The sequence below is a fragment of the Cimex lectularius genome, unplaced genomic scaffold (assembly GCF_000648675.2).
Source record: "Cimex lectularius strain Harlan isolate CLEC.00 unplaced genomic scaffold, Clec_2.1 scaffold107, whole genome shotgun sequence".
Lineage (NCBI taxonomy): Eukaryota > Metazoa > Arthropoda > Insecta > Hemiptera > Cimicidae > Cimex > Cimex lectularius.
In genome coordinates this window covers 399,635-426,966 of record NW_019392698.1, presented here as the reverse complement: position 1 = coordinate 426,966, position 27,332 = coordinate 399,635, and the positions used below count along the sequence as shown (strand labels likewise).

The following is a 27,332-nucleotide window of genomic DNA, read 5'->3' as shown; positions in this document are numbered from 1 at the left end:
CATATGTTTTCCATTTTTTTTTTTTTAAATATCTCACAAATAAGAGATATATCAAAATTAAAATTACACTGAAGGCACAATGTTAAATTTGTTAATACTATACAATATGTAACAATTAAGTTTTTGAACTAATCACAATTTTATACACACCCTTGATATAAAAGATAATAAATTATTATTTTTTCAACAAGACCATGAACAAGTAATATAATGTACAAAATTTTGCACAAAGTTGTTTCTTAATAGCATTTTACATGAAAATTAATTAATTACAGGCCCAATTGTCTTCTTTCTCTTTAAGAATATCAATTTTCCTTTAAAAACATTATTTACAAAATTATATACAGAAAGGTTGTTCACAATTAATAAGAACTAGGTTACTGTTCTACTAGTTTGCCTGTCATCCTCAGTAAAAAAGAATTTGACTTATACAATTTTTTTTTAATTTTTAAATTTTTATATTTAACAATATCCTATATTCACTAAGGCAATGTTTCTTTGGACAGAATATTAACAAAATTTACAAATTAACAATACAGCATTATAAAGCTACAAGAGAAAAATATCACTTTGGTAAATATATAAACAAACGCATTTATAAACAAACTAAATAGATAATAAATGGAACTTAATTTTTCTATAACTAAATTGGAGAATCGTCTAAAAAAAAAACAATATACCCATCTTCCACAATGAAACATTTTCTATGCATAACAAGCAATTTTTGTACAAATCCTACTTACTTAGCATTTCGAGTTTTATCTTCATCGATCACAAATAAATTTTTAAAATAGTTGAAACTGTCTTTTTTTGGTAGCATTTCTTTTAATGGCGCTCGGAAAAATGAATATACAAACAAACAATTTTCGCTTGGAGAAAAAAAAAAAGAAATCCAGTTTTCTTTATCATTATTAAACTTAAAGAGAAATTACAAAATCACAGAAGTTATTATTTAATACTAAACTTAAAGATACAGACTTTAAAAAATGTTCAATTATAAATGAAATATACATAATACATGTTATAAAATTTACAATTAAAGTAATTAATCACAAGATTGTTTAGCATTAGAGGCAAGTCAACTGAAACTATGCTCAATTAAAAAAGAAATAAAATAAATAAATAAATTAAAAAGTGAAATTGAACAATGAGAAACTAATAAGACCATTCATTATTATTATTAGTAATGAAAGAGGTAGATGGATAGAAAATTATATTGTATACAACTATCTGTTAATACAATAATGAACCTTTCTTTTTTTTTTTTTAATTCAAGTTGATTTTGATTCTCAGTCATTTACTTAATTATAAAAATCCTTCATTAATTACAGAGCAGTTATTTTATTATCATCTACCTTTTATGTTGTCATTTAAAAAAAATCAAAAATATATTTATTTCCCTGTTCAATGTTTTTTTTTATCAATTTGAAATCGTGTTGAATTTTTTTACGATGTCGAAAATATTGATGGCAAATATACCACGAGTCTACTGTAAAGACCCGTCTTTGCACATACGTGTATATATACGTGTTGATTGCTCAACAATTAACAATTTGGTTATTGATATTTTCCTAAAAAACGTGCTACCTGCAAACCTGAAACGACATAATTTGATCAAATTATGAAAATCTCCAGAACAATTATAATAAGAGTCAATGCGACATTATGGCATTTATTCTTAAAGATAAATTCCTTAAATAAGTATATATAATAAAATTAAATTTAAATTGATTAATTAGACATTATCGAGAGTATGTACTTTATTGTTGAATGTATTGTAAACACAATATTTTAACTATGATTTGTCTCTTACAGTTTGCTTTCAACCAACACTTCGTTATATACTACTGTCAGAAATAAGCATATTTTGTAGAAAATTGTAAAACATTTTTTTTTTTGTACTTGATGTAGGCCAGTTATTCGAAAAATTTTAAGTGTTTATTGATGAGCTGTTTGTAAAGATGTAACAAATGGAACAAAATTTAAGGCTTTTTATGTTTTGACATAGCACAAATATAAAATGGCAACTAAGAAAAAATAGTTTAATGTCCTTTTTCAAAATTCTCTCTCTAATTTGATTAATTTAAAACTATTTTCCCTTAAAGAGTTGTTACCATTTATTGTGTTTAAATGTTGTACATAGATAGCCTGTCTTGAAGCTGTGCAGGAATATGGCTTATAAACTGTTTCCAGTTTTCTTCTCCCATGTGTGTCCTGAAACCATGTAATATCTGAAAACAAAAAATCAATGTTAATTGCAAATTTTACTTTTATGCTGAATCAACATGAATAATTTTCATACTCAAAAAGTCTCACCTTGGTGAACATTTCCTTTAAATCTTCTTTCGGGTTTGACCAAGATGCGACAGCATCGCAGAAATACATAAATTCAGGAACAACACCACCGGGATTAACTGTTATCATTTGACACATTCCTCTAAAAGCAGAATCTTTCTCTTCGTTATCCCTTATGTTTCTAAGAGAGGTACACCTAGACACAAAGAAAAAAGAAAAAAAAACATTTTATTGTAAATTCTCATATTCTAAATAAACTATTGCTTCATTAAGTATTATTGTAATATCTTCTAAAAAAAAGTACTATTTTAATTTTAGTTTAGAACTTTAACATTATTTATATATACATGTTTAAAATGTGGTGTTAAAATAAATAAATAAAAGAATAAGGTTCAATTAAATATATCAATAAATTAAGCTGGAAATGTACATACAAATAATGAAGTACTAAACATAAACACAGCATGAAACAAAAATAACCTATTTATGAAATAATAAAAACCAGAATTAAATAATAACTCAATTTTTCCCTGCATTCTTCCAACTTATAGAAAGAAAGTCTTAAAACTGAATTTTATTATTGTCATCAACAAAAAGTAACAATTAGAAAAATAAATTAATAAAATTAGTAAATACGCAGTAAAATCAATATTTAAAAGTGAAAAATTATGTATGAGTCTTTTGTCTGCCTCGTTTCTAAGGTGCCGCTCAACTAAGTATGAGGCTTTAACTTGATCCATTCGGCAATTGTTCTTTTTCTGTGGCAGTTTAAAATTTTACTGAAGGCTTCCTGGAACTACGAGTGTTGTTTATGGTCCATATTTTTCCACTGCAAGACTTATAAACACTCAATCGCATCGTGGGCAAGTTAAACTATAGTATAGTCAATTTCCTTTATTGTAGATTTTTTGACATATAAGTTCACCGCCGTCTTACTAAACCTTAAAAATGGGGCTAAAACATGTTTAAGTATTTTTATAATAACAAATCACAAAATGTCTTGTAAGAAAATAAAAATGACTTGATCAAATATTAGAATGCAGGGGAAACTTTAAAATTAAAATACTGAACTGAAAACACATAAAAACATTCTAGAAATTGTTTGGGGTTAAAATAAATTTAGAAAAAAATATTAAGTCTGTTTGTAAAGTCTAGAAGGTCTTTATGTGTAAAGATTAAACTTAAATTCTAGTGTTAGTAAAATAAATAATTATAAAATAAAAAAAGCAATAATTTTGGTGGAAAACTGAAATTTTCAAAATGTGCAATTATTGAGCAATCACTAACTTCACTGTAGTTTTGTTTATATTGAGTGCATTATGTACTGCTAAAATTAAAAGAATAATTAAACAAGAAAGAAGAGTAAACACAAGAAAATATCAAAACTAACAAAAAAAGAAATGGCTAATCATTTCCACCAAAATATTTGACATATTAAAAATAATAAAATAAACATAATAAAATGATTATTCATAATAAATAATAAGAAAAAGTGAAGGGATTACACACCAGTGTCTGACAAACTGTTGCAACATGGGAGCAACGTCATGGGGGCACACATATCCTAGGCGGCCAATCGTAATTGCTACGTATCACAAGAAACAAAAAACCAAACCTTTGGTCACAACACAAAATACAACACAACATAAAAAAAATTAAAAATATATTTCATAATAATAAATATGTAATATTAAAAAAGACTTGGTTTTATCTTTAAAAATTCAAAATGCCAAACGTAAAAACTTAAATAAATAAAATTATAAAAATAATATTTTACATAAAATTATAAAGTTAATTTTATCTCTACCACAATATGCATTCATCTATAAATTTAGTCCAATACAGAACGTAACACATTTCCATAATGGGAAACTTATTAAAACTTTAATGCCTAAAACTTTATATATTTCTAATATATATAAGTATAAATAAATGCTTCTTTTCCTATGAATTATGGCCCACATTTATTTGTGTGAGAAGGATTTGTTAGTGCTTTATTTATCATGGGACATGCGAGATAAAAAAAAAAAAAAAGAAGAAAAAACATAAATATGACATGTAATAAATAAAAACAAAAGTTTTGATAGTAAATAATCCATAAACCCAAAATGTTTCTATTTTTAATTTGATTTTTTTTAAATATATAATTTTGTTTAAAGTAATAAAATCTCATATGACATTGAATGCGAGGATTAATTTGTGAAATGAAAAAAAAAAAAAAAAAAAAAAATTTAATCGCCAGCTGGAAGTAAAAAGTAAAATTTAAAAAAGTAATAGCCACTCTAATAAATTTTAAGCTCACATGCAATAAATAAATTTGTGTTTACACGTCAGTCAAATAGTCTTATTTAATCATGTCATAATANACACTAAAATTATATGCATAAAAATAAATTTTAAGCTCACATGCAATAAATAAATTTGTGTTTACACGTCAGTCAAATAGTCTTATTTAATCATGTCATAATAAAAATGATGAACTCAATTTTGTTTTATCGTATATATAAGCAATGAATAAATTAAAACATAAACAAAACAATCATGGCAATATAATAAAATATAGAGGAATTTTTATGGTATAATAAAAACCTATTCACTCAGATAATTTTTAAAGTCAGAATGCACTTTTAGATAGCAACGTTCATTCTTATCTTTACTTTGAAATGTAAAATATTAATTTTCATTTATAATTCTCTTATGTCATACTGGCATAATTATTGAATAGTTAATGTGATAATTCTATTAATATTTAACAAAGAAAACTGTACAGTTAATCAACAATGAAACCAATTAATTTAACACCCAAAGGTGTCGGCAAATTTGTATCGCATCAGAAAATAAAATAAACAATAAATGGATAAATAATTCTGGAGGAACCTGTGCAATAATAAAAGAGAGTATTACATGAGAATTACAAATTTATAAATAATAAATCTGTCAAATATGTCATATTGATTATGGTTATAACCAAAACATCAACACGCCAGGAAGAGCCACGAATTGACATGTTTTCTTTTTGGAATACACAGATCACATAAAAACTAGCATTTCGTATCAAAACTGAATGATGGAAAAAGAAAGAAAAAAAAAAAACGCTGTCTGTTTTCAGGCAGAATCTAGTTACAATGTGCAACAACGATAGAACAAAAATTAGAATAATTTCTTTATAGTTTTTCTATTTAATAATAGAAAGAGTACTCTGAAATTACCACTTGATCAACTGTTTTATTCGATTAATGATTAAATTTTCCGCATAAACTGACTAATTAAATCATGAAATTACAATTTTTGGATAGAAATATTAATATTCTACAAAGGAAGTTTATATTTAAATGAAAATGACACCATGCTAGGTATTTATTATTTTTATAATAGTTCCTTTTCCATTTTAGTTGACATTAAATATATACATAACCATTAATTTATGATTAATTTGCAGTACAAACTTGACTCACTGACATGGAAACAACCGGAGTAGAGAAAGAAAAAGAAAATTAATTATTGGTTAGTTAAGGGCGGACAAAACAAGATAATAGAACATAGATAATAGGGACTACAAGCCGAGAGCCTATCACACCAACCACTCTGCTTCTGCCATCCCCAAATTAGAGATTAATCATATTTTTGATTGCTGTTTACAAACAAACAATCTATGTTTTTCTTGGTTCATTTCAATCGATTTTTACCTCTTGTTAGCCCTGATTTCTATACTCTGTTAATTTTGTTTATGTCATAATGAATCAAGAATTATCCCTCTTCATGAAGAAGGGAAATCACACTACATCGCTATCACCTTAGCATTCATAATTCGTTCGTTTCAAGTGCCATTAAAAGTTACAGGGAAACTGGATTCTCTATAGGAGACCAAAAATTATTGGCATTCCAAAATCACTAGTCCTATAGGCTACCCAGAAGTGCAATTCAGCAGCCTTTGGCATTAAAAAAAACTTAAGAAGACCATGAAAAGCTTCCTTCTTACCAGGGAACACCGTAAAGAGACAGATTTGCAAGGAAACACTAATGGGGAAAAAAGTCCTATTCAAAAATGATACGAGTGGCCCATAACAGACAGATGGCTGAGAAAGAGTCTGGAGAAGACCTGGAGAACAGTACAATCATACATGAAACATGTCATGTTCTAAGGAGGCATTTCTTAGAACGACATTCACTGAATTGGTACCAATTTACTTTGAATGCTTTTTGCAAAGAGATGTATGTACAAGATCATGAAGTAACTTTTACGACTTTCTTAAAATATGAATAATTACTTATGCGTGATAATGCTCGGCCACATAAGGCAACATGTTTCTGAGTACCTGAACACCACAGGTATCCATACGCTTGAGTAACCAGCAAGAAGTTTGGCCTTTGCCCAATTGAGTATATTTGTAGAAGTTTGGTCGCAGAATCAACCCCTATTACCCTTTAAATGCTAAAAGTGGCCGTATTGGAGGAGAGAGACATTGTATGAGTATGCTAGAATGTTTGGTTTAAAAAATAAAACTGTTTTATTTTGTACTTCTGAGCATTTTTGGTTTAAGTCAAACCAGATGTTCTTGGAAAATGCAAAAATCTCAGGGAGTTGCAATTTTTTTATTTCTACAAGAAGCATATTTTCTAATTAATGTTGGGTGTATGCATAAGTTTTTTTTTTCAAATTTTGTCTTTCACCTTTATAAAGGTGATCATTTGTTAACTGCTTACCTCATTAGCTCTAGGGTGGGAAAAGCCCTATTGAAATAGGTTGATAAGAAATGAGAGTTGATCCCGAAAGTCAACCTAGAATAAACTGTGACGCATACGACTGGAAGCAGATAAAGTTCATTCAAGGCTGTGCTTGCTATACAAGTTTGATCTCGGGTACAGAGTCACAATTTATGTGGAATTTAGGTGATAATGTAGTAACTGAACAGGAGAGCCAACATGATTAAGGTATTTTCTTAACGGTAATGGCGAGAGACAAATCAAAGACCAGCCTGCCAGACAATAACTTAAAAGATAGGGAATGTTATTGTTATCTGTTTCATCAGAATTTTACAAAATATTATATATATTTCTGCTACCAGAATGTTGACAACAGTATGCTATAGAAAACGAAGGAAATTATGTTTTGGATTAAAAATAATGTAAATTTATATTTTGAAAATTTGACTTTTTTTCTGAAAACCAAAAAAACAAACACACCAAAAATTAACACTTGCTATGTTTGAAATCAAAATGACCAGAATTGTTAAAGTAAAACAAATGGTTTAAAGAGATTTAAACTGACACCTTTCATTCTGACCACACATATTGAAAATGGGACAAAACATAATTATTATGAATAAATTTAAATTAAAGCTCTACCATTTCCTAGTTAATAAGTATCTGTGTATTATGTTGAAAAATAAAAATAAGGCTCTTCTGAAGAAGAAAAAAAAAAGGTGCTTGTTTCCCATATTATATTAACCGTAATATGTAAATTTATTTAGTATGTATGCAATTAAAAAAATTTAAATTAATAACAGAGTCAAGAATAAAATAAAATCACAGTAAATGTCAGTATTTAAATGGGGCCAACTCAAACAAAATTTAAAAAATTTAAGCCAGAACAAAATACAAATTTATTTAAATCTAGTGTTAATTTTGAAATTTTAATTATGATATATTTGTTTAAAAATTCGCAAAATTTAAATAAAAATAACATTCTTATGTTGATATTCAGTACAAACCATAATAAAAGTATTTTTTGTGTAAATCATGAGAAAATAAATGATAGTACTAATTACCTGTATTCTCCAATAGAGTTTTGGGAGTATTTGCTCTATTAATTATAAGTGTTAATTGATTGAGGACCAGAGGTATGTAGGGTCTCATTTCATCACCTTCTAGAATAAATAATCATAAGCAAAGAAGAAATTTATGATAAGTAACATACAGGTTCGTCTAATATGAATCAGAATATAAAGAAAAACTGCATATGGATGCACCACACATTCAAGAACCTTTTCTTAACAATTTAATAATAATCTTGTAATTTGCACGTTAATATAAATTCCCAAAGTTTATCGTATTCTATGATAGTTATCGTATGATTTCAGTAGATGTGGTTTGAAAATTGTAATGATTCATATTAGCTATGCCATTTAGTAAAAGGCTCTTAAGAACTCAAATTAAATAAATTCTTCACATTGTCATACTAAACTCAAAATGAAATGCTAAGAATAAACTTGTGGCAATATTTTATTGCCTTTCTTCTTCCTCCCGTAAGAAATAATTGTTTCAATAATTACTGTAACTGTACTTGTAGCACAGAAAGTACGATACATCAAATTAGCATAGAAAGAAGAAAAATCCTAAACTACACTTCTTACCTCAAAAAATAAAATAAATAAATACAATTTTACGAGAATGAAATAAATATTAGATATTTTTTCAAAGGCTTTAAGTATGTTCAGTAATTAGAGCTCGAAACACATTTCAAATAAAATTTCCACATCACCATCTGTGTATTTTGACTGTACACGTTTATTTTACTTAATATGAATGTTACTTAAACCTTCATTTCTGGACAGAACAAAATACACTTACTCTAAATTTAAAAAAATTGAGTTTAAATATTTAGGTAATACAGCCCCCAATGCACTATGCAGTTTTTGTCGTCCGGTCAGGCAGCTGCGGTAAGAAGTACAGAGCATCAGATTGGTTAGCATTGGCACTGTCCAGTAAATATTTTTGACATTTTTTCCCATTTTTCCCTCTAGGCCACAACAAAATCACTGTGGATCACCATTTTGAATGTCATATGCTGCCTATTTCAATTCTGTAGTTATTGTTCAGAACCTCTTGTATTGGCAGAGGAAATTGATGTCAAGTTAGACAAGAAGAAAATTACCTTTTAGTGTGAAATGTTAAAAGTTGAAAATTTTGTCTATTTTGTTTGTAAGTATACTCTCTTTATAAATAAGGTGAGCAAAAATGTGTTTTCTATGGAAGACATCCATCTAGGCAATCGTACGCATGCTGGTGGTATTTGAAATATTTCAGTTGCTACGCAACCAGATGATAAAAAAACCACATGTGTGCATCGGGCCTAAAGAAAAGAAAATTTAAAACTGAACAGGCTATACACTACCCATAAAGTTGTAAAATAATCGCAGAAACAACATAAATTTACATATCCAATTGTGTCTACAAGTACATTAATTTTATAGGAAAAATCATAAAGCCAATTTGAAAGAAAATAATCATTTCTTTTGTCGAGCTGTGAAAAAATATCCTCTCAATCAGGACTTTAAACTTATTATTATTAATTAACAAGATTAACAAAGAATGAACATCTATTTACAATAATGAAACTTTAATGAAATCTACACTGAATGAAATCGAACACCCATCCATTCAATATCAGAATTATAACCAAAACAATGTAATTAATAAAAAATATATTTCCTCACCTAATTTTATGGAAATTTCACCTATTGCCCATGTTGCATTGTTACAAACAGATATTAAGTCAGGATTTAAATTTTGACTCAAAATTGGAATAAAATCATCTGAAAAATATAATGTAGATAGGACAAGGAATTTTTTTTTCTTCTATTATTGAGAATGAAATCAGAAACACTCACTAATACAAGGATGAACGTGTTCAAAGCAAGCTTTAGTTAAATCACCGAGAAGAGCAAAACTACTTTGTCGGACCTCGGGCATTGGATCTTGCATACATTGATATAAAAGTTGCATAATATTTGAACTATGCACTAATTTTTCGATCTGCCCATTCAAACCTTCAGCAAGACCAGAAAGCAAGTCCAATGCAACTATCATAAAGTCTTTATCTGGTGCTTCAAACTGATCTGGGTTTTGAGTATTTGCCTGGACAATTAAAAACACATAGTTGAAATAAAATGGATAAATTCTTGAATTTTGGTAAATTAGTACATAAAAAAAATCCTTTTTTAGAAGAACAATAGTTGAACACTTACAATGTGCTGATTCAATGTTTGTTCCACTAATGAGACACATCTTTTGTATACTGGTTCACAATATGGTAAGAATCCACTCTGGAGAGCAGTCGCTATGCTCGATAAACACTATCAATTAAAACAAGAGTAAGAAAAATCAATTATACATGGCTAATGTTCTCCTTTCTGAAGCCTAACATCGTCACCCAGTGAATCACTAAGGAGAAACAAATTGAAATAATAAAAGGGAATTTTTAATAACAAACCTCAAGCAATGGAAACAGATCTTTATCCTCATCCTTCAATATATTCCATTTGTGTATTAACGGTGGCATCAACATACTTATGTAATCTGGTTTATTTAAGTGATGACCTACTGAATCAGCTAAAGTTCCAATCGCGTCATATAATATCAACAAGTTTTTATGCTAAAAAAATTAAAGCAAAATAAATTTTGTTTTAAAACAAATGTAATTTTTATATAATGAGAAGGGGTGAGTAAAGAAATGACCATCTTTAACACTGCTAAACCTCTACTGAATTCATTTCCAACTATGTAGGTTAGGTTAGGTAGTTAGGATCAGGTTAAATAGGGATGGGTTAGATAAGGTTAGATTAGTAGAGGTAGGGTTAGAATTAACAATAAGTTAGGTTAGACTGGATTAGAAGAGGTAGATGTGAGATAGGATGGGTTAGGAAAGGTTAGAATTAAAGAAAGGTTAGTTTAGTAGAAGTAGGGATGAGTTTGGTTAGGTAGTGTTAAAATTAACAACAGGTTAGGCAGCATTAAGGATAATTAGGTTACGTAGGATTATGATTGATGGGTGAATATTACGAATGAATTAGGTTAGGGCGGGTTAAGACAGATAGGTTAGTATTAGGGACGAGTTAGTTTAGAGGGTAAGGTTGGAATTAACGACAGCTGAGGCAGGGTAAAGTACAGGTTAGGTTAAGCAGAGTTTAGGATTGATGGGTTAAGACGAGTAGGGTTAGCATAAATGTGGCTCCAGGCATGCAGGACTCACTGGATGCTGAGCAAAGGTTTGCCAAAGTCTAACTAATGTGGATGGGTGCTCGGTTATTTCCAAGCGGCAATATTCAATGCTCGCCTTGCTCAGCTAATTGTCGGTTTTCTTGTCCACTTCAAAGTGCAAAAACATTAATGAAGTAACCAAACATCACATCCACATATTCGGGGACTGCACTGTATGTATATCAACTATAATCATCAATCAACAATAATTATTTTTTAATAATAAACAATTTCTTACTAGTATAGATGCATTAATCAAAGAACAACATTATTCTGTTGGTTAGGAATGGATTGGCCCTAACAGGGAAGTCCTTGATCTATACAAAGCTGAACCAATAATTTGGAACACTTCTTTTTCAAATCACAAAAATTGGAATGAGTTATTCGATGTAAAGGAGACGGATCAATAGTAACTGAACTTAAAACTAAGTAACTTAAAAGTAACTCTGTGACTGAGTTTGTAGCCACTATACAAAACAGTAACTGTAGATGAGTTTCACTGTTGTCCATCACGATTGGTAGTAAGTTGAGGATTTGCATGGCACTTGGTAAATACGATTCGCTGTTGCTACACAAACTGGGTGGTTGTACAAACCCGTAGTAGTAGAAAAGTAGAATTAGAACAGATGGGTTAGCATTAGGGGTGAGTTGGTTTAGGTGAGGGTAGGGTTAGTATTAAAACAACAGGTTAGGCAGAGTTAGGATTAGGTTAGGTAAGATTTAAGGAATAGTTAGAGTTATGTGCAGGTTAGGTTAGGTAGGGTTCGGATTAGGTAACATAGGAATGGATTAGGTTAGGTAAGAATTAAGGAATAGTTAGAGTTATGGGCAGGTTAGGTAGGGTTCAGATTAGGTAACAGGAATGGATTAGGTTAGGTAAGAATTAAGAAAGTTAGAAGTAGGGTTAGAAATTAGGGGCAGATTAGGTTAGCTTACATGCTCACAATTCAATGTTTTACTGAGACACATAAAAGCATGCAAGTGCAAAATCATAGTTATTTTAATTCAATCTTTTATTATATTCCATCATTTTGTAAACCCTAGGCACTGATTTTATATGTACTTGTATCTGACAAACAAATGAGGCATGCAATTCGGGTCTGCACAGTTATAAACCTGTAGTTTGGTTTTTTATGATCATTTTTTATGCCTCCCTGGTTTGGTCTGTCAGACCCTTTTCAGCATTTTGCTATCTTCAATGATAGGCGAAGATGGCGAAATATAAAATAAATTTGATTTTACCTCTTGAAAGTGTCATTTCTTTAACTCACCGTAAGTAAATTATGCTTTTTTGATATTTTAAATTATATAAATCTTCACTTATTTGAGAATAACATTATCATAATTAAAATTTGATGTACCTGGTATTTAGTAAATGCATAAACAAGGGTCTCTAAAATAAAACCCAAATATGGGACAAGTTCTGTGCAAGCTTCCTCCTCCAATGTGGCAAACGCTGAGCAAGCTGCCTCTTGCACTCGTTTATTTGGATCAAGTATTCTATTAAGAAGCTAAAGTGAAAGAATAAATTAATTATTCGTTTGCAACCGAAATAAAACAATAAATATAAGGGGATAAAAACTGACCTCAGTCAATAATGGTTTTAAGTAATTTTCGTGTGGTTGAGTAACCACCCAATGTGAATAACGAGATAATGTCCAACAAGTGATAGCTCGTACTAAGGCTTTCTTGTCAGATAAACAACCTATGAGGTATGGTATCAGTTCTCTCAAATGATGGATCATGCCTGACATACATCCTAAAAATTTGACAAAAAAATTAGCTGTTGTACTCTTAAAAAACATATCTTAAACAGCAATATTGATTTGAAAATCATCACAGTAATTTAACTTTGTAGGGTACGATCTACAATAAATGATTGAAAAAATATTTAATTCATTTAGCATACATCGTTTTATTGATGACTAATTTTTTAATAACCGCAAAACACACTTACCTTCAGCAATTGCCCCTAAAGCCAAAATACCAGATTCTTTAACATTCCAGTCTTGATGGAACAGAGTTACTTTTAAAATCGGTATTAGTACTGGTAAAAGATCGTCTCTGAACACATTGGCCAAAACATCCAAGGCTGCTGCACTACATTTTCCTTTGAAAAAAGAACAAAAGGTCAGATTAGATAAAAACAACACATATAATTACATTAATAATAAGGAATTTAAAACAATCTTACTGAGATTCCAGTCTGAAAGTGATGTATCATCTTCTGAACCATCATCGTCAATACTGGTATCCCCTGATACGCCAGACTCGGTGCCATTATCTGTAGTATGTTGTCTGACTGTATGTTTTGATCTGTAAAACCTAGGTTTTATATCTTCTTCTCTGTCAGGTACCATTTCATCATCTTCAATATCACCCTATAAATAACACCGAGATATTTCAGTCATTTATGGCACGATATTTTTTTATATAAAATTTATAATAATCTTAAGTGTTTTACGATCTAGATTGATATGTATATTCTTTGTACCTTCAACAGAATTATATCAATTTCAGAATATTTCATCCCTTTCACAAGAACAGGTATGAGCGTGGATAAATATGGAGATAGGACTTCACGAGATATTTGTTGTTCTGCTAGTGATAACCAAAATTCACAAGCTTCTAAGGCAACACCTTCATCTTCATCTTGTGTTCGAGTTAGCATGTACTAAACAAATAAATTGAATATTATTTAAAACTTTTGAGATACGAGAAAGTAAGGAGAAAAAAAGTACCTCAATAATATTATGCATCTGAGGAATAAGCCGGTCTATTCTCACTTCGAGTAGCCCAACTAAAGCTCTACAAACATTCTTTCTAACTTCTGGTTCTGTGTCATTTGCTAAACTAAATAGTCCCTAAAAACAAAATGTATCATTAAAAAATTATTAAATCTAGATTAACTTAAAAATAAATAAAAAATCATTGGGGTGCAAGTAAGTTTTAAAAGATTTACAAGATGAGCATTACTAGTATTAAATTGGCCATGGCCTAACCACCAAATGCAAGAAATTGCAGAATCTTTGGGAATCAACTAGCAATTTCATTAAGCCTCAAAAGCGATGGGAATGGTCCAAAAGCAAAAACTTTGTGCCACACAAATTAAAGCCAAGACAGATGGAAAGGAGATTTACACTTGTAAACAGCTTCCTCAAAAACCAAAACTTTTTTAAATAAAATTGTAACTAGTAAAGCAAAGTGGATTGATTACAATAATCCAAAGTGTAACAAATCATGGAGCAAGCCTGGCCTTGCATTAACATTAACAGAGCCATGTACCCTGACAAGCAAAAAATTGCACCCACTTGTAATATAACTTAATTTGTATATATTTTTACATATTAATCAAAGTTTCACATTTATAACATTTAATAATTGATTCTTTGTCTAAAAAAGTAAAAAATAAATTGCAAAGGAAAATGAAAAGAAAGAAAAAAAAGATGGATAGATAAAATTTGTTTTAATTAGATTTTTAATTAACATTTCAATATCGCGTATTTCCTACTCTTGCCTTAATTACATCTCGAAGATGCCTCTGCTTACTTTCTAGCAGTCTGGAAATGTCTCTTTGTGGGAGGTTAACCCATTCTTCACGAAGAGTCCTTTCAAGATCGTGGAGTGTATCAGGAAGTGATGGACGCGCTCTTATTCCTCTTTTGAGGTTATCCCATAAATGTTTGGTGGGGTTCAAGTCTGGAGAACGGGCTGGCCAGGCTAAGAGGCATTGAGGATAGGCGATTTAATCAAGGATAGGCAACGCATGATGTTTCAAAATTTCATCCGCATAGCGAGTGGCCGTCAAATACCCTCCACAAACAAGAGCCATTTCTGTGAGACTCCTTTGAAATTCCCGCCTACACCATCGCCAACACCATCATTGAGCTAAGTTGAAAAGGTTGGCTCTCGGAAAAATTACAAGCTTCGTACCTTTTATTTCACCTTCTCCACGCTCTTTCACGCCCATCTGGAATTCGTAGAACAAATCTACACTCATCTGTAAAAGGTACAGAAGACCAGTCGTCCAAAGATCAGTGGCTGTTCTCGAACAAATGCGAGCCGTGCAACTCTGCATGTTCTGGTCAATTCTGGTCCTTCTGGGGCGAAAAGCCATCAGTCCATACTGATTTAATCTTCTTCGAGCAGTGCGTTCGAACTTCCTGGAGCTGATGAATTGCTTGAACAACAGTCAGGTACCGCATAATATTTCGCAAAATTCACAAAGTCAAAAAACGGTCATCCTGTGGTTCTGTTACCCTAGTCCAGAACCGGGCCTTCTATAACAGGACCAAGTTTCTCCAAAACATTAAACTGTGTATCGCAGTGTTTCATAGGGAACTCCATTGGCAATAGCCACAAACCTGATAGAACGTCCATCATCAATAAGTGTCACACCATGTGCAACATCCTCAGCACTAAGTGGTATTTTTATGTTCAAAAATTTAAATTAAGAAAGCAAAGATATAAACTAAACAGTTTATTCCTTCAGAATTCAAATGAGACTGAATAAACATTTTAAATTCCGTAAAAAGTAAACACTGAAAAAGTCTTTATCCTTGTTTTTGATTAAGGATTAAGTTACCTCTCATTGATATTCTCAATTTAAAACATAGCATAAACAAATATTTATTGGTTAAAACAATGAAACAAATTAAGGGCAGAATTTTCTTTTATCGAGAAAAGAAAAAGAAAAACCAACTGGGTGGAATTTTTTGCCTGTCAGTGTATGTGGTAGTATCAGCTGGTAGTATGAGCAACACAAGCTGCAAAGACCGAATGAAACCATCATGGGAGAATGCTACCAGATACAATTGATGCATTTGGGCCAAGTATTGAAGGAGAAGCAGTCGGAATATGAGCAGAAACATGACAAAGTGATTTTGAACCACATATTACAGTGCCAGTCAGAAACGACTTGGTAACTATAAAATGGGATATCCTAGCCCGCCTGCCATATCATACAGACGTTGCTCCTTCAGACTATCACTTGTTTTGATCAATGACTCATGGCCTGTCTGTACTGCACTTCTGTTCTTACAAGAAATGTAAAAAAAAAATTTAAAAAAAATAAATGGCTAAAAATGGACAGACAATACTTTGAGTTATCAATTTGTCACCATTTTTGTATTATAAAGATCTAAATTTCACAAAAATTCCTTTAAAACTTACTTGTACCCCCAATTAACCTTTTGTGTCAAATTTTTAATTATACTTGAGATACAAAATGATCATTATAATTTATTTGCTTATAAAATTTCAAAGGAATTAAATTTTTTTTACCTCTATGAATGAATCCAGATGAGTCATAAGTGCTTGTGACCGATGAATGATAAATTGGTTCACACATGCTACAGCATGAGATCTAGAGAAAAAATTTTATTATATAGAAAAAAAATTGTAAGTATTTTTTACTCTCTATATATGGAATGGAAAAAATTAAATAAAAACAGTGAAATACCTAATTTTACAACTGGAGTGTCCGAAAAACTGAAGAAATTTAGGAATAAGTATATTTAAAGGTTTATTAAATTCTTCAAATGAATTCATCGAGTCTAGTGTTTGACATGAATCCTCACAAATCTTTTGCAATGCACTAAACGCTCCCTGAAAATGTAACAATCACTAGCTTAAAATGCCCTTTAATAAAAAGAGAATTACAATAATACGTTATGTAAGATTAGAATTTTGTATGTGCAAACCTCGCAAACATTGTAATCCTGAGAGTCCAACATAGAACATAAAGTAGGGAGGAGATCTGGCCAAAATGGAAGCTCTCCTTTGGATGTTATCGTAGTTATGAGTATACCTACAGTAGCCCTTATTAATGGCGAAGGGTCTCCAACAGCCGAAAGGCATGACTGTTTAACAAACTCTAGAACCTCGCTGTCAAGTTTGTCAAAATTTGCTTTGACATTATTTTTTAAAATTAGCCCACTTAATGACCGTGTTGGTTCATCTATAGACAAAAATATATATATATCAATATTATGCATATATTCACAGAAAACTTCCTTTGAATATTTACCTTCTGTAGTTACTTTGGTTAGGACAAAAATTAGATAATTATTAAAATCAGGGAATTTATTTAATTCTTCCAGTTTCTGAATATACGTTGTTAAGAAAATTTATAAATAAAAACTAGAATTATTTTAAATAATAAATGATTTAAGAAAAAATTTAACAATTAACATAATTTGGTAAATTCCTATCATTTTGGTCTGCCTGACTTCACTGTTTTGATCTTTGGAGGTTGTTTTAAGTTTACTATGATTCGCGGGAGAGATGAATTGGATGAATTTATCCTGGATGTCACCGAGTGGTAAATGGATTTCTACGAATAGTACCTCATCGCTAATGAACTTAACCTTTGCTAGATCAATATGTAAACCAGCATAGAAGAGCGGGAACGGATCTAAAAGATAATTCTTCAGTACAACTTGTCTTGTTTGTCTGTCTAGGTTCAGAAAAAGAACCCTTTGAATTTAGCAAAATGATCTGATATAAACCAATATTATGTGCAAGGAAGTAAGTGAACTTTTTAACAGTAGGACGGCCTTGAAAGTGTTATATTATTCAAATGTGAGACCAATCCTTGAATATGGTAGTGTAGTTTGGGCCCTTTGTTTCTAGAAAGAGTCCAAAAAAAGTTCTTAAGAATTGCAACATTTAAATTAAAAATTAAAAGACAACCTCATAAGTATGGTCCACTTTTGAAAGAAATTGGTATCCTCTCTTTGGAAGATAGAAGATTTCTCGTTGACTTGCTGTTCCTCCGTAACTTGTTACATTCTAAAGTGGATAGTCCCAAGCTGCTTGAATGTGTAAGAATTCATGTACCTCAATTTAATTCAAGGATAATTAAGACTTTTTGTCAAACTACTAGTCAAACCAACTATATGAAATACATGGCAATAAACAGACTAATGCTGGAAGGGAATGAAATTAATATTGATTGGTTTTTCTCTACCTTACATCAAACTAAAAACATCATAATAAGTGAGAAAATAAAGCTTTATGCTAGTGGTGTTTTTTATAAATAAATATAAGCCTTTAGTTCCAGCAGGTTTATTTACATGGGAAGCTTTTCAATTATTTTATAAACATCTTCAGACCCTTAACTCACAGCCTTGTTATTCATATTTTTTCATATAACACAGCGTTATATGAAAAAATATAAATAACAAGGCTGTGAGTTAAGGGGCTGAAGACGATTATAAAATAATTGAAAAGCTTCCCATGTAAATAAACCTGCAGGAACTAAAGGCTTATATTTATTTATAAAAAACACCATTATGGAGTTACACAGCAAGAATGGTGCCAACTCAACATCTTTATGCTAATCACAAATGTTAGTCACAAAAATGTATTACTCTATGGATTCTCCTGTAAATAAAATAAAATTTTAACTGTAGAACTCTGGATTTTACTATTGTTTACCAAATAATTCCCATTATAACTCAACCGCTGGCAGATGATCCAAAACATTAGTATAAATACAAACAGAAAAACATCTAAATGAATGTAAAAGAGTAATCGTGTAACTACAGCATGACAGAATCAAACCCAATGGGTTACATTAGATATTTTTAACATTACTATTAGATTAAACCATTATTAAACTACATTTAGCTTAGTAACTCAAAAGAAAGAAGTAATTTGTAAGTTTCAAATCATTATAAAAATTCCATAAAGCTCCTGTCAAGGGGTTTAAAGTCAACTACCCATCGAGTGTTGCGTCAAAGTCAAGGTGTCAAACCAACGATACTTTTCCCCTATTATTATCAACTAAAATAACTTATTTTAATGAAATATTTGAGTGAATTAGAAGCTGTACTAAGTCAGAAAACTAACAAATTCAATTTGCCAATAGGTAACATGAGTGAACCCATACGAATTGAAAAACGGAAAAAGAACTTTTGATGACAAATCGTAACCATCATGGCTATCAACAGCTAGGTAATTTCAGCCAACACAATCAGTTCCTAAAACCAAACTCATTCACTCTTAAATACATTATTTCTTATTTACATACCATGCACTCAGGATGGTGTACTTAATTTTTTTCTCATACTGGACGGCATTCCTAAATGCTCTCTGCATAGAGCCAAGGCACCCTTCAATAGGGCAGGACATATCAATCAGCGCTGGTCTACATGGACACATACGTGGGTTTGGGCCCAAAATTAAGTGTAAATATCCCATGGCCCATTCTTAATCGGGTGAGGATGACCCTTCCGCAATGAACCAGTCCTGTTCCTCAACGTAGAGAGATTACTGATCCAGCCCACCGATGCTGCCACTTTCCTTCATAATGTTTTTCATTGAATTTTTAGTGTCAGAGGGCCGGATTGCAGGAAGTTTGGAGATTAGGACAGACAAAGGAAACAAAACTTTGTGGTATTATAAAATAAAAGCTGCAAGCAGTGAGTTTCAAGTAATTGTAGCCATGGATCTTTAAAATTGAAAAAAAAAAAAAAAGAAAAAAAAAAGAAGGATAATCCACTGAAGGAAGGAATATTCCAAGGGTGTAGGATTTATATACATTATAAATTAGTCATATATTACTTATCTTTGGAGACCAGTGCACTTCTTATCATGTGTCCTTCCATTCCTCCCTCAAATCCTTGAACACTTTTTCAAGAACACAATGGAGAATTTTTTTTTGCACTTTCTCAAGAACAATGGAGGTTTTACAAGCTGATGTTTTAACTTTTTCCAAAAAGAAAGCTATACAAAACTCAATCTTTGTACATAAAATATGATCACCCCAGAACAGTGTTAATGATAAAGAACTAAGTGTTTCTTAGTGACCTGTTGTTTTAAAATTTGTTGAAGTCGTGAGGAATGGTCAAGACCTCTTCTCGACCGCTCCTCACTACTTCAACAAAATAAAGAACGTGTGGTGTTTAGTGACTGTTAGTCAATGATTATTCGGACATCGTGAGATGCGATCTGGTGTGACGTAGGTTTAGAAAAATGTTTTCTTTACCATGCCAACGTTTCGATCTTTATTGAGATCATCTTCAAGGCTCAATAAACATTGAAACGTTGGCACAATATAGAAAATGTTTTTCTGAAACCTACTTAACACCAGACCCCGCATTTCACGATTTCCAAATAATCAAAATAAAGAACTATTTTTAATAAATTTATAAAATAAATAAATAAATTTATGTCCAGGTTTGTTAAAAAGTGAAATAAACATTACGTATGTTGCCATAAATACCTTTTTTCTGGGGAAAAAAAACTGAAATAGCGTGTGCAATGTTGTATGCTCATACACAAAATTGACAATAGGCCTCACAATACAAAAAGCTTCTGATGGTAAGCAGAAAATGCTTTAAAGACTGAAATTCAGGATGGTTCCGTAGCGCTACTTGGTACAATCACTCGTGGATAACGAGTAATGTATATGTATTTTATTTTCCTCCTACATTTTCTTCCAGCATAGCCAGGGTTATCTCCAGCCCATGAAAACCAATGTTGTGCGTTGGTACTATGGGGAGATTTTTAAAGATTTTTTCTCCTTATTTTGATCCACCCTGCACCCAACTATTTAATTGAAGATAATGCCAAAATTGAAGCCTACAGGAGGTAGGAGTGGATAGGTGGATTTAGTGAGCCTAACAAACAGAGTCGGAGGATGTGCAGTTGATGCCAGTGCTTTCCATTATAGAGGTTTCCGGTTTGTATTCTATTATAGTCATCAATCCCTCCCCCAATTTTTGTTTCCTTTTCCTTTTGTTTTCTCTCCCTTCCAAGGATTTCATTATTATAACGTGGTACATAAAAAATTATTTTATCTCAAGATGAACCCCAACCAATGAGGGTTGCGCATCCATTGCACCAAAACCACAGGAATGCAGGTGAAACACTGTGATGACCGAGACGGATTGATTCTCTATCGACTTACTACAGATCTCGGGTCTCATTCAAAATGTCAAAACTCACAAAAACAGAAAAAAAAAAAGAAAAAAAAACAAATTCAATCAAAGAAGGTGAATTTCCCTATTCGCCTTTACCAAAGCTTCGAAAATCTGTACCAGGCAACACCGATATTTTTCAAGTTAATGGAAACTCCAAGAGAAAATGCATAAAGATTTTAAACCCCCTGAAACAAGCTTAAACCTAAACCTTAGAGGTTTCTGGTTTGTAATCGAATAATTGTACTGAAGTCGCAAATTCCCCCCCCCTCATTTTTCTTTTGTTCTTTTCTTCACTCTTCCAAGGGTTTCATTTTTATAACATGGTACCTAAAAAATTATTTTATCTCAACATAGAACCCAACCCGCCTCCATTGAGGTTGTGGATCCATTGCACCAAAACCGTAAGGAATGTGAGTGTAACACTGTGATGACCGAGCCGGTTTGATTCTCTATCGACTCACAACAGATCTCAGGTCTCATTGAAAATGTTAACTCACAAAAAAAAATTCACTCAATGAAGGTGAATTTCCATAATCACCCCTACCAAGAAAAGTTTCCAATATCTGCACCCAGGCAACACTATTTTTCAAGTTAATGGAAACTCCAAGAGAAAATGTATAAAGACGTTAAGCCTGAAACAAGTTTAAACCTAAGCCTTATTTCGCCATCGGGCCAAATCCGTTCGAAATGCTTAATTAAGTCCGAATTAACAACTTAAGTCAAATTTCGACGAAAGCGGATGGACGTTCGAAGGGTTTCGTCGAACGGTCATAAGCCTCTCGTGTTTTGATGTTTTTCAAGTAGGGCTAAGGCTTAGGCATGCATGTGAAGAGAGCTTAAAGGGCTTAAAAAAAGGGCAAAAGCCACCGCCCTTTGGAAAAAGAAAATCCAAAAAACTGACAAGACGGAATAAAAGATTGGGGAAAAAAGGATTAAACGAAGTTTTAACTAGAGGCGAGACGGCGCCAAGTGTGACACGAACACAAAGTTATTTTTACGATTTACCGACTTTTCATATCAAAACGTCCCGTTGCTCGCCTTCCGTCTATTTTTCAGAATAGAACATTTATCGCCTTTCCTAAAAAAAACATTTACAAGGAATAAAAAAAGGATACTTGTTGTACTGCCGTCTGAGTGGTAATGTCCGGCGATTGCGATTCTTTAAGGAGCTGAAGAATCTGTCTGAGACCTTCTTCTTGGGGTTGCCAAGCCATTTTCATTATGATCGTCCCTACGTTTGGTTGTCGTACGACTGCAAGTACAAACGAACGATACCGTGTTGGGTCAAAGCAAACAACTAAACACTTAAAAATGTTGCCTAATAAACGACTAGCGGACTCGCATTTAACTAAATCCAGTGTCCACTGGAAGTCCTAAAACCAGAAACAACTTTACACTTTATAGAGCAACCGGCCGCTTATTTCATCACGTCGACTCTGTGGTGGGGGATGCTGAACATCACGCGCCAATTTTCAATTTAAACGCTTTTATTGAAATGAAGTTATTACTGTAATGATTTTTTATATATATATATATATATATTTTTTTTTTACCAGAAACGTGTTTAAGCTTCGGCAGCTCTCAATTGATAACCATTAAGGTCCCATGAAAAATTGGAGAGTTATTTGAGTAGAGCTCCTTTAAGGGATTAAAACCGGAAATGGCCTATTGACTATACAGGGCAGTAATAAAATCCAAAATAACTTATGGATCATTAATTTGGTGGACCAAAGCTCAACAAAAAGTAGCTACTAAAACATTAGTCAGCTTACAAAGAAGCTATGTATTACAGGGGCAATGAGAACAACCCCTACAAGTGCATTAGGAACTCTGCTAAATAAATAAAAATAAAATAGTCAAAATAAAATCATTTAAATCATGTCCCTTTGCGGCTTCCTCGAGAGTCCCGCAAGGGTCTCATCTTGGACCAGTTTTGTTTCTCTTATTTATTAATGATATCCATCTTGCTCTTCCTTCTGCTCAATTTTTATTATTTGCTGATGATCTGAAAATCTATTCTATAATCACTTCTCCTTCCGATTGCTTACAATTACAAAATTCTATCAATAATGTGCTAACCTTGTGCTCTAATAACAAACTTGCTCTTAATGTTTCCAAATGCTACACAATTACATTCTCTCATAAGAAACAACCTTTTATTTATCTCTATACTCTCCATGATGCTCTTTTAACGCGAGTTAAGGTCGTAAAGGATCTTGGTGTACTTTTTGATCAAAAGCTCAAGTTTAAAGAATATTTCTTCAATAAAAAATAGATCTATGAAGATGCTAGGTTTCATCATCCGGAACACCTATGAATTTAAAAATCCTTTATGTTTTGTCTATCTTTATAAAGCTTTTGTACAACCCATACTAGAATATGCTACACCTGTTTGGAACCCATTCTATCTAAATTATCAAAAAATTCTTCAATCTGTACAAAACAAATTTTTAAAAAAACTTTTCTACAAACTCAATCTTCCTCTGAATTCTGCCTACCCTGGAATCCGCTCTGAATTTAAACTTTTCGAACTGGCACTAAGAAGGGATTACTTTGATATTGTTTTTGTATTTAAATTATTAAACCATCTCATTGATAGTCCTTATCTTCTCTCTCAACTACAGCTACATATCCCTTCGTACTCTCTTAAAACCTATAAATTATTTTATATTGAATTCCAAAGCTCTAACTACATGCTCTCTTCTCCTCTACACAGAATGATGATCAAGAGTAACAACATCTGCAATAGCATTGACTTCTTCAATAGTTCTGTGCAATCTATGAAAAACCTTATCCTACAACCTTAGTTGAATGCTTTTATATTTCATATGTACAAAATTATTACAATTTATTTCATTTACTGGTTCAACTAATTCTCGCACTCTAGTCTTATTATATATTTACAAAGAGCATTATTTTCATTAAATATGTACCTAATTATTGTAGTTTCAATTGTCTTTCAGCTTTATTTTGTTTTCTCTGCCTTATTTGGTTAGTAATTATGTCTTTCATTTTTGTTGTTCAGTTTTTACTCTTTAATTGTATTTTTATATTTATCATTTATATTACCATTTGTATTATTACCATGTATATACGTCCTTATTCTTTTTATATATATTATTTGTATTTTTACATATATTATTTATATTTTTTGTTATTGTAAAATGTCTTTTTTATAGTGGATTTCGATCCGTAAATAAATAAATTTAAAAAAAAATAAAAAAATAAAAAAATATCCTATAAAATTTAAGTACACTACATCCGACTCGCTCTTAATTAGACGTGAACCTGTTAAAGATCATTATTGACAGTCAGATAAACTTTCACACACATTAATAAAACTATTGCTAAAGCAAATAAAACTTTAGGCTTTAGTACACATCACACTATACATTTTTGTGATCCAGACATGCTTACAATTTTATACGGTTCCACTGTAAGAGCACTATTAGATTACTGTTCACCTCTTTGGGCTCCCTTCCAATCCACCCGTATCAGTCACATAAAAGCGGTTCAAAAAGATGTTTACATCTGATACATTGCAGAACAATCAGAGAATACAGAGATACACTATACTCACGATTAACGTCGAATCTGAAATTGACGACTGTTCTGTACAGAAGAAAATTATAGATTGTTTATTATTACAGATTGCTTATTAGTATATACATTATTACATTTCTTAACTGATTGCCCACTACTGCTTAACCCAACTAACTTTCATATTTTATATTATCATACGAGAAGTCAAATTTCATTCTCTAATTCAGAAGTAATTATGCCAAATTTTGTTTTATACCAACAATAAAAAATTTGTTACTCGTTCAAAAATATAGATATATTTAATGACAGTTTAAGTAAATTGAAGGAAAATTTTATCATTGTAGCAAAATTGCAAATATAATTAATAAATATTGATTTTTATTATCATTAATAATCGATAATTATATAGTTTTAATACATATTTAAAATTGTTTCAATTCACTTTAATTTTAATTTTTTTTTAATAATAAATATTTGTAAATTTATGTACAGTTATAACCTTTATACTATTATTGTATACATTTGTAACTGGGAAACCATAAAAAACCAAATCAATAAATAAATAAGAATCTAGACTCTCGCAAAAACATAAAACATTTCTTGCATTCTCCTCTTCTACTTGGCATAGTGTTTCTTCTGTCTCTACTCCTATACAGTGTTTTGCCTTCTTAGGCACCAGTGCCTTGTCAGGAGCAGGCTGCTGCAATTTCTTTTCAAACTGTACTTATCAGTGAATATTTTTTGGTTCCCCTGATATAAAAGAAATCCGAAAGAAAGAAATCTGCTCTTTCTTTCTGCTCCCATCAGTATGTACATACCGTGCAGTCTCCTTATTTATCTCTTTTAGTTTTATAATATCTGGAAGCATGGAAGAGCGGAGCCAGTTCAGCTCAAATAAGATGAATCTCAATTTAAGGTCAATAAAAGTTCTCAAGCTCTCACATATCATGAGCATCATCAATAAGCCATTAGAGGATCAGAATCGTAGAAGAAAGGTCATCCTCACTCCATTAAGAAGCCATGCAAGGTTGACATATGGCTTACTTTTGGGCCAAAGCCCATTTATGTCTGGCCATTCCTTGATTCCAAATAGAGAGTATGTAGGATAGGGATAAAAGAGGTAACACTAGGTCCTTTTCACCTCAACTTGAGTAGATCTATTGTGCTCCTCCATTTTTGATAACTCACTGGCCAGCTTCAACTAATAAGTCAAGTGTAGGATCTTGCTTGCAGCTTTTCTTTCCTAGTTGCAAGAATCTACACCCACATAGACCTTCACAAAAACATAAAACCTGTTCTGCGGTCTCTTCTTCGTGGCAGTATCTGCACAGTGTTTCTTCTGTCTGTACTCCTATCCGGTGCATGTGCCTTCTTAGGTGGCAGTGCCTTGTCAGGATCCCATTCAGAATCTCTTTGTATGTCTCATGCCTGGGGTATTGTTCCACCAGGTTTTGGACTCATTAAGGATCCACTTTTGTATGTATAGTTTTTGTGGCAATTTGCTGGGCTCCAATAGGATTCAAGGCATAGAGAATTTATATTGGCTTCTTTTTTGGCCAACCTGTCCTTTTTCTCATTGCCTCTATGACCCGAATGCCCAGGGACCCATGCTGAGGTCAATTCATTGGTGTCACCGACTTCTGACAGGGATTTCATACAATGCCATACACTTTTTGTCTTTATCTCACATGCTTTAACCTATTAAGACCTTAAGTGTCAACGAAGAAGGGTATCTTCCTGGTCTTCTTTTCTGGTGCAGTGGTCAATTGCCATGATTTCAGACTGGAAAAGTGTAGTGTGTTTGCCTAAGTTAAAGTTAGTTCAGTGTTCAGATTCATCCTGAGGACTCCAGCTCCCATGCCTATATCTGTGTTTTAGAGCTATCAATATACCAGTAGGAATTGCCCTTCAGAGGTATTCCTTGCACCCACTATTCCTTTTCTGGTACTTTTTGTACTTTTACCTTGTACCTTCTACTTTTTAGTAAAGTTGTATTATGGATTAGTGGCATCAAATGGTATGCTTAGTACACCTCTGCTTGTATCTCCTCTCTCAGTTTCCATTGTTTGTTAACATGGACTGTCCTTGCAAATGGTTGTCCATTCATGAGCATGTGAGCCGCTGCTCTGTCTTCTCCTTGGGTTAGAATAGGTAGCAGTGGAAGGTTTAACAACACCTCCAAGGCAACAATTATCATTGTACTCATGGCTCCAGTGATACTAACCCAAGCTTGTCTTTGAGCGCCACTTAATAGCCTGATCGCCTTAGCCTGCAAAGTCTTGGTCCACCGCACCATTTTCCCCATTTGCCAACATTGGTCTTATGACAAAGATATAGAAATTTTTAGGGTTTAATCCCCAGTCTTTAGCTCAGAGCCTTCTGCACCAGCTATATTGCATAGACCTTTCCTAGGTGCTATAGCCTTTTCCTTGCTATTGTGGAGAAGTTGCATATATCTTAATATTTAGTTTTCTTTTATGAAGCCCAGAATTCTTCTCATAGTTGGTAATAGTATCTAGATCTATATTGCATAGGTCTTTTCTAAGTACCAAAGCCTTTTCCTATCTATCAGTGGTGGGCAGTTGC

At 31.9% G+C, this 27,332-nt stretch overlaps 1 protein-coding gene across 4 annotated transcripts; it reads right to left on the bottom strand.

The window, feature by feature from the left end:
* Window positions 1-1,374: 1,374 nt before the first annotated feature.
* Window positions 1,375-22,578, bottom strand: LOC106664720 (transportin-1). 4 transcript variants are annotated; one of them, XM_014390679.1, is made up of 20 exons: window positions 22,319-22,577; window positions 17,303-17,378; window positions 16,977-17,233; window positions 16,736-16,881; window positions 16,558-16,639; window positions 14,016-14,138; window positions 13,769-13,948; window positions 13,469-13,655; window positions 13,232-13,384; window positions 12,861-13,033; window positions 12,636-12,785; window positions 10,508-10,669; window positions 10,263-10,370; window positions 9,906-10,152; window positions 9,732-9,830; window positions 8,064-8,162; window positions 3,805-3,880; window positions 2,317-2,491; window positions 2,115-2,231; window positions 1,375-1,595 (listed from the first exon to the last, which is right to left on the bottom strand). In XM_014390679.1, exons 1-19 carry the CDS (start codon window positions 22,421-22,423, stop codon window positions 2,127-2,129), a joined length of 2,703 nt encoding a protein of 900 aa, XP_014246165.1. In that variant the 5' UTR covers window positions 22,424-22,577; the 3' UTR covers window positions 1,375-1,595; window positions 2,115-2,126. The 4 variants fall into 4 exon arrangements, with proteins under 4 accessions (XP_014246165.1, XP_014246164.1, XP_014246166.1 ...); XM_014390678.1 differs by lacking the exon at window positions 1,375-1,595 and having other exon boundaries at window positions 1,746-2,231; XM_014390680.1 differs by lacking the exon at window positions 1,375-1,595 and having other exon boundaries at window positions 1,746-2,231; window positions 8,064-8,159.
* Window positions 22,579-27,332: the final 4,754 nt, after the last annotated feature.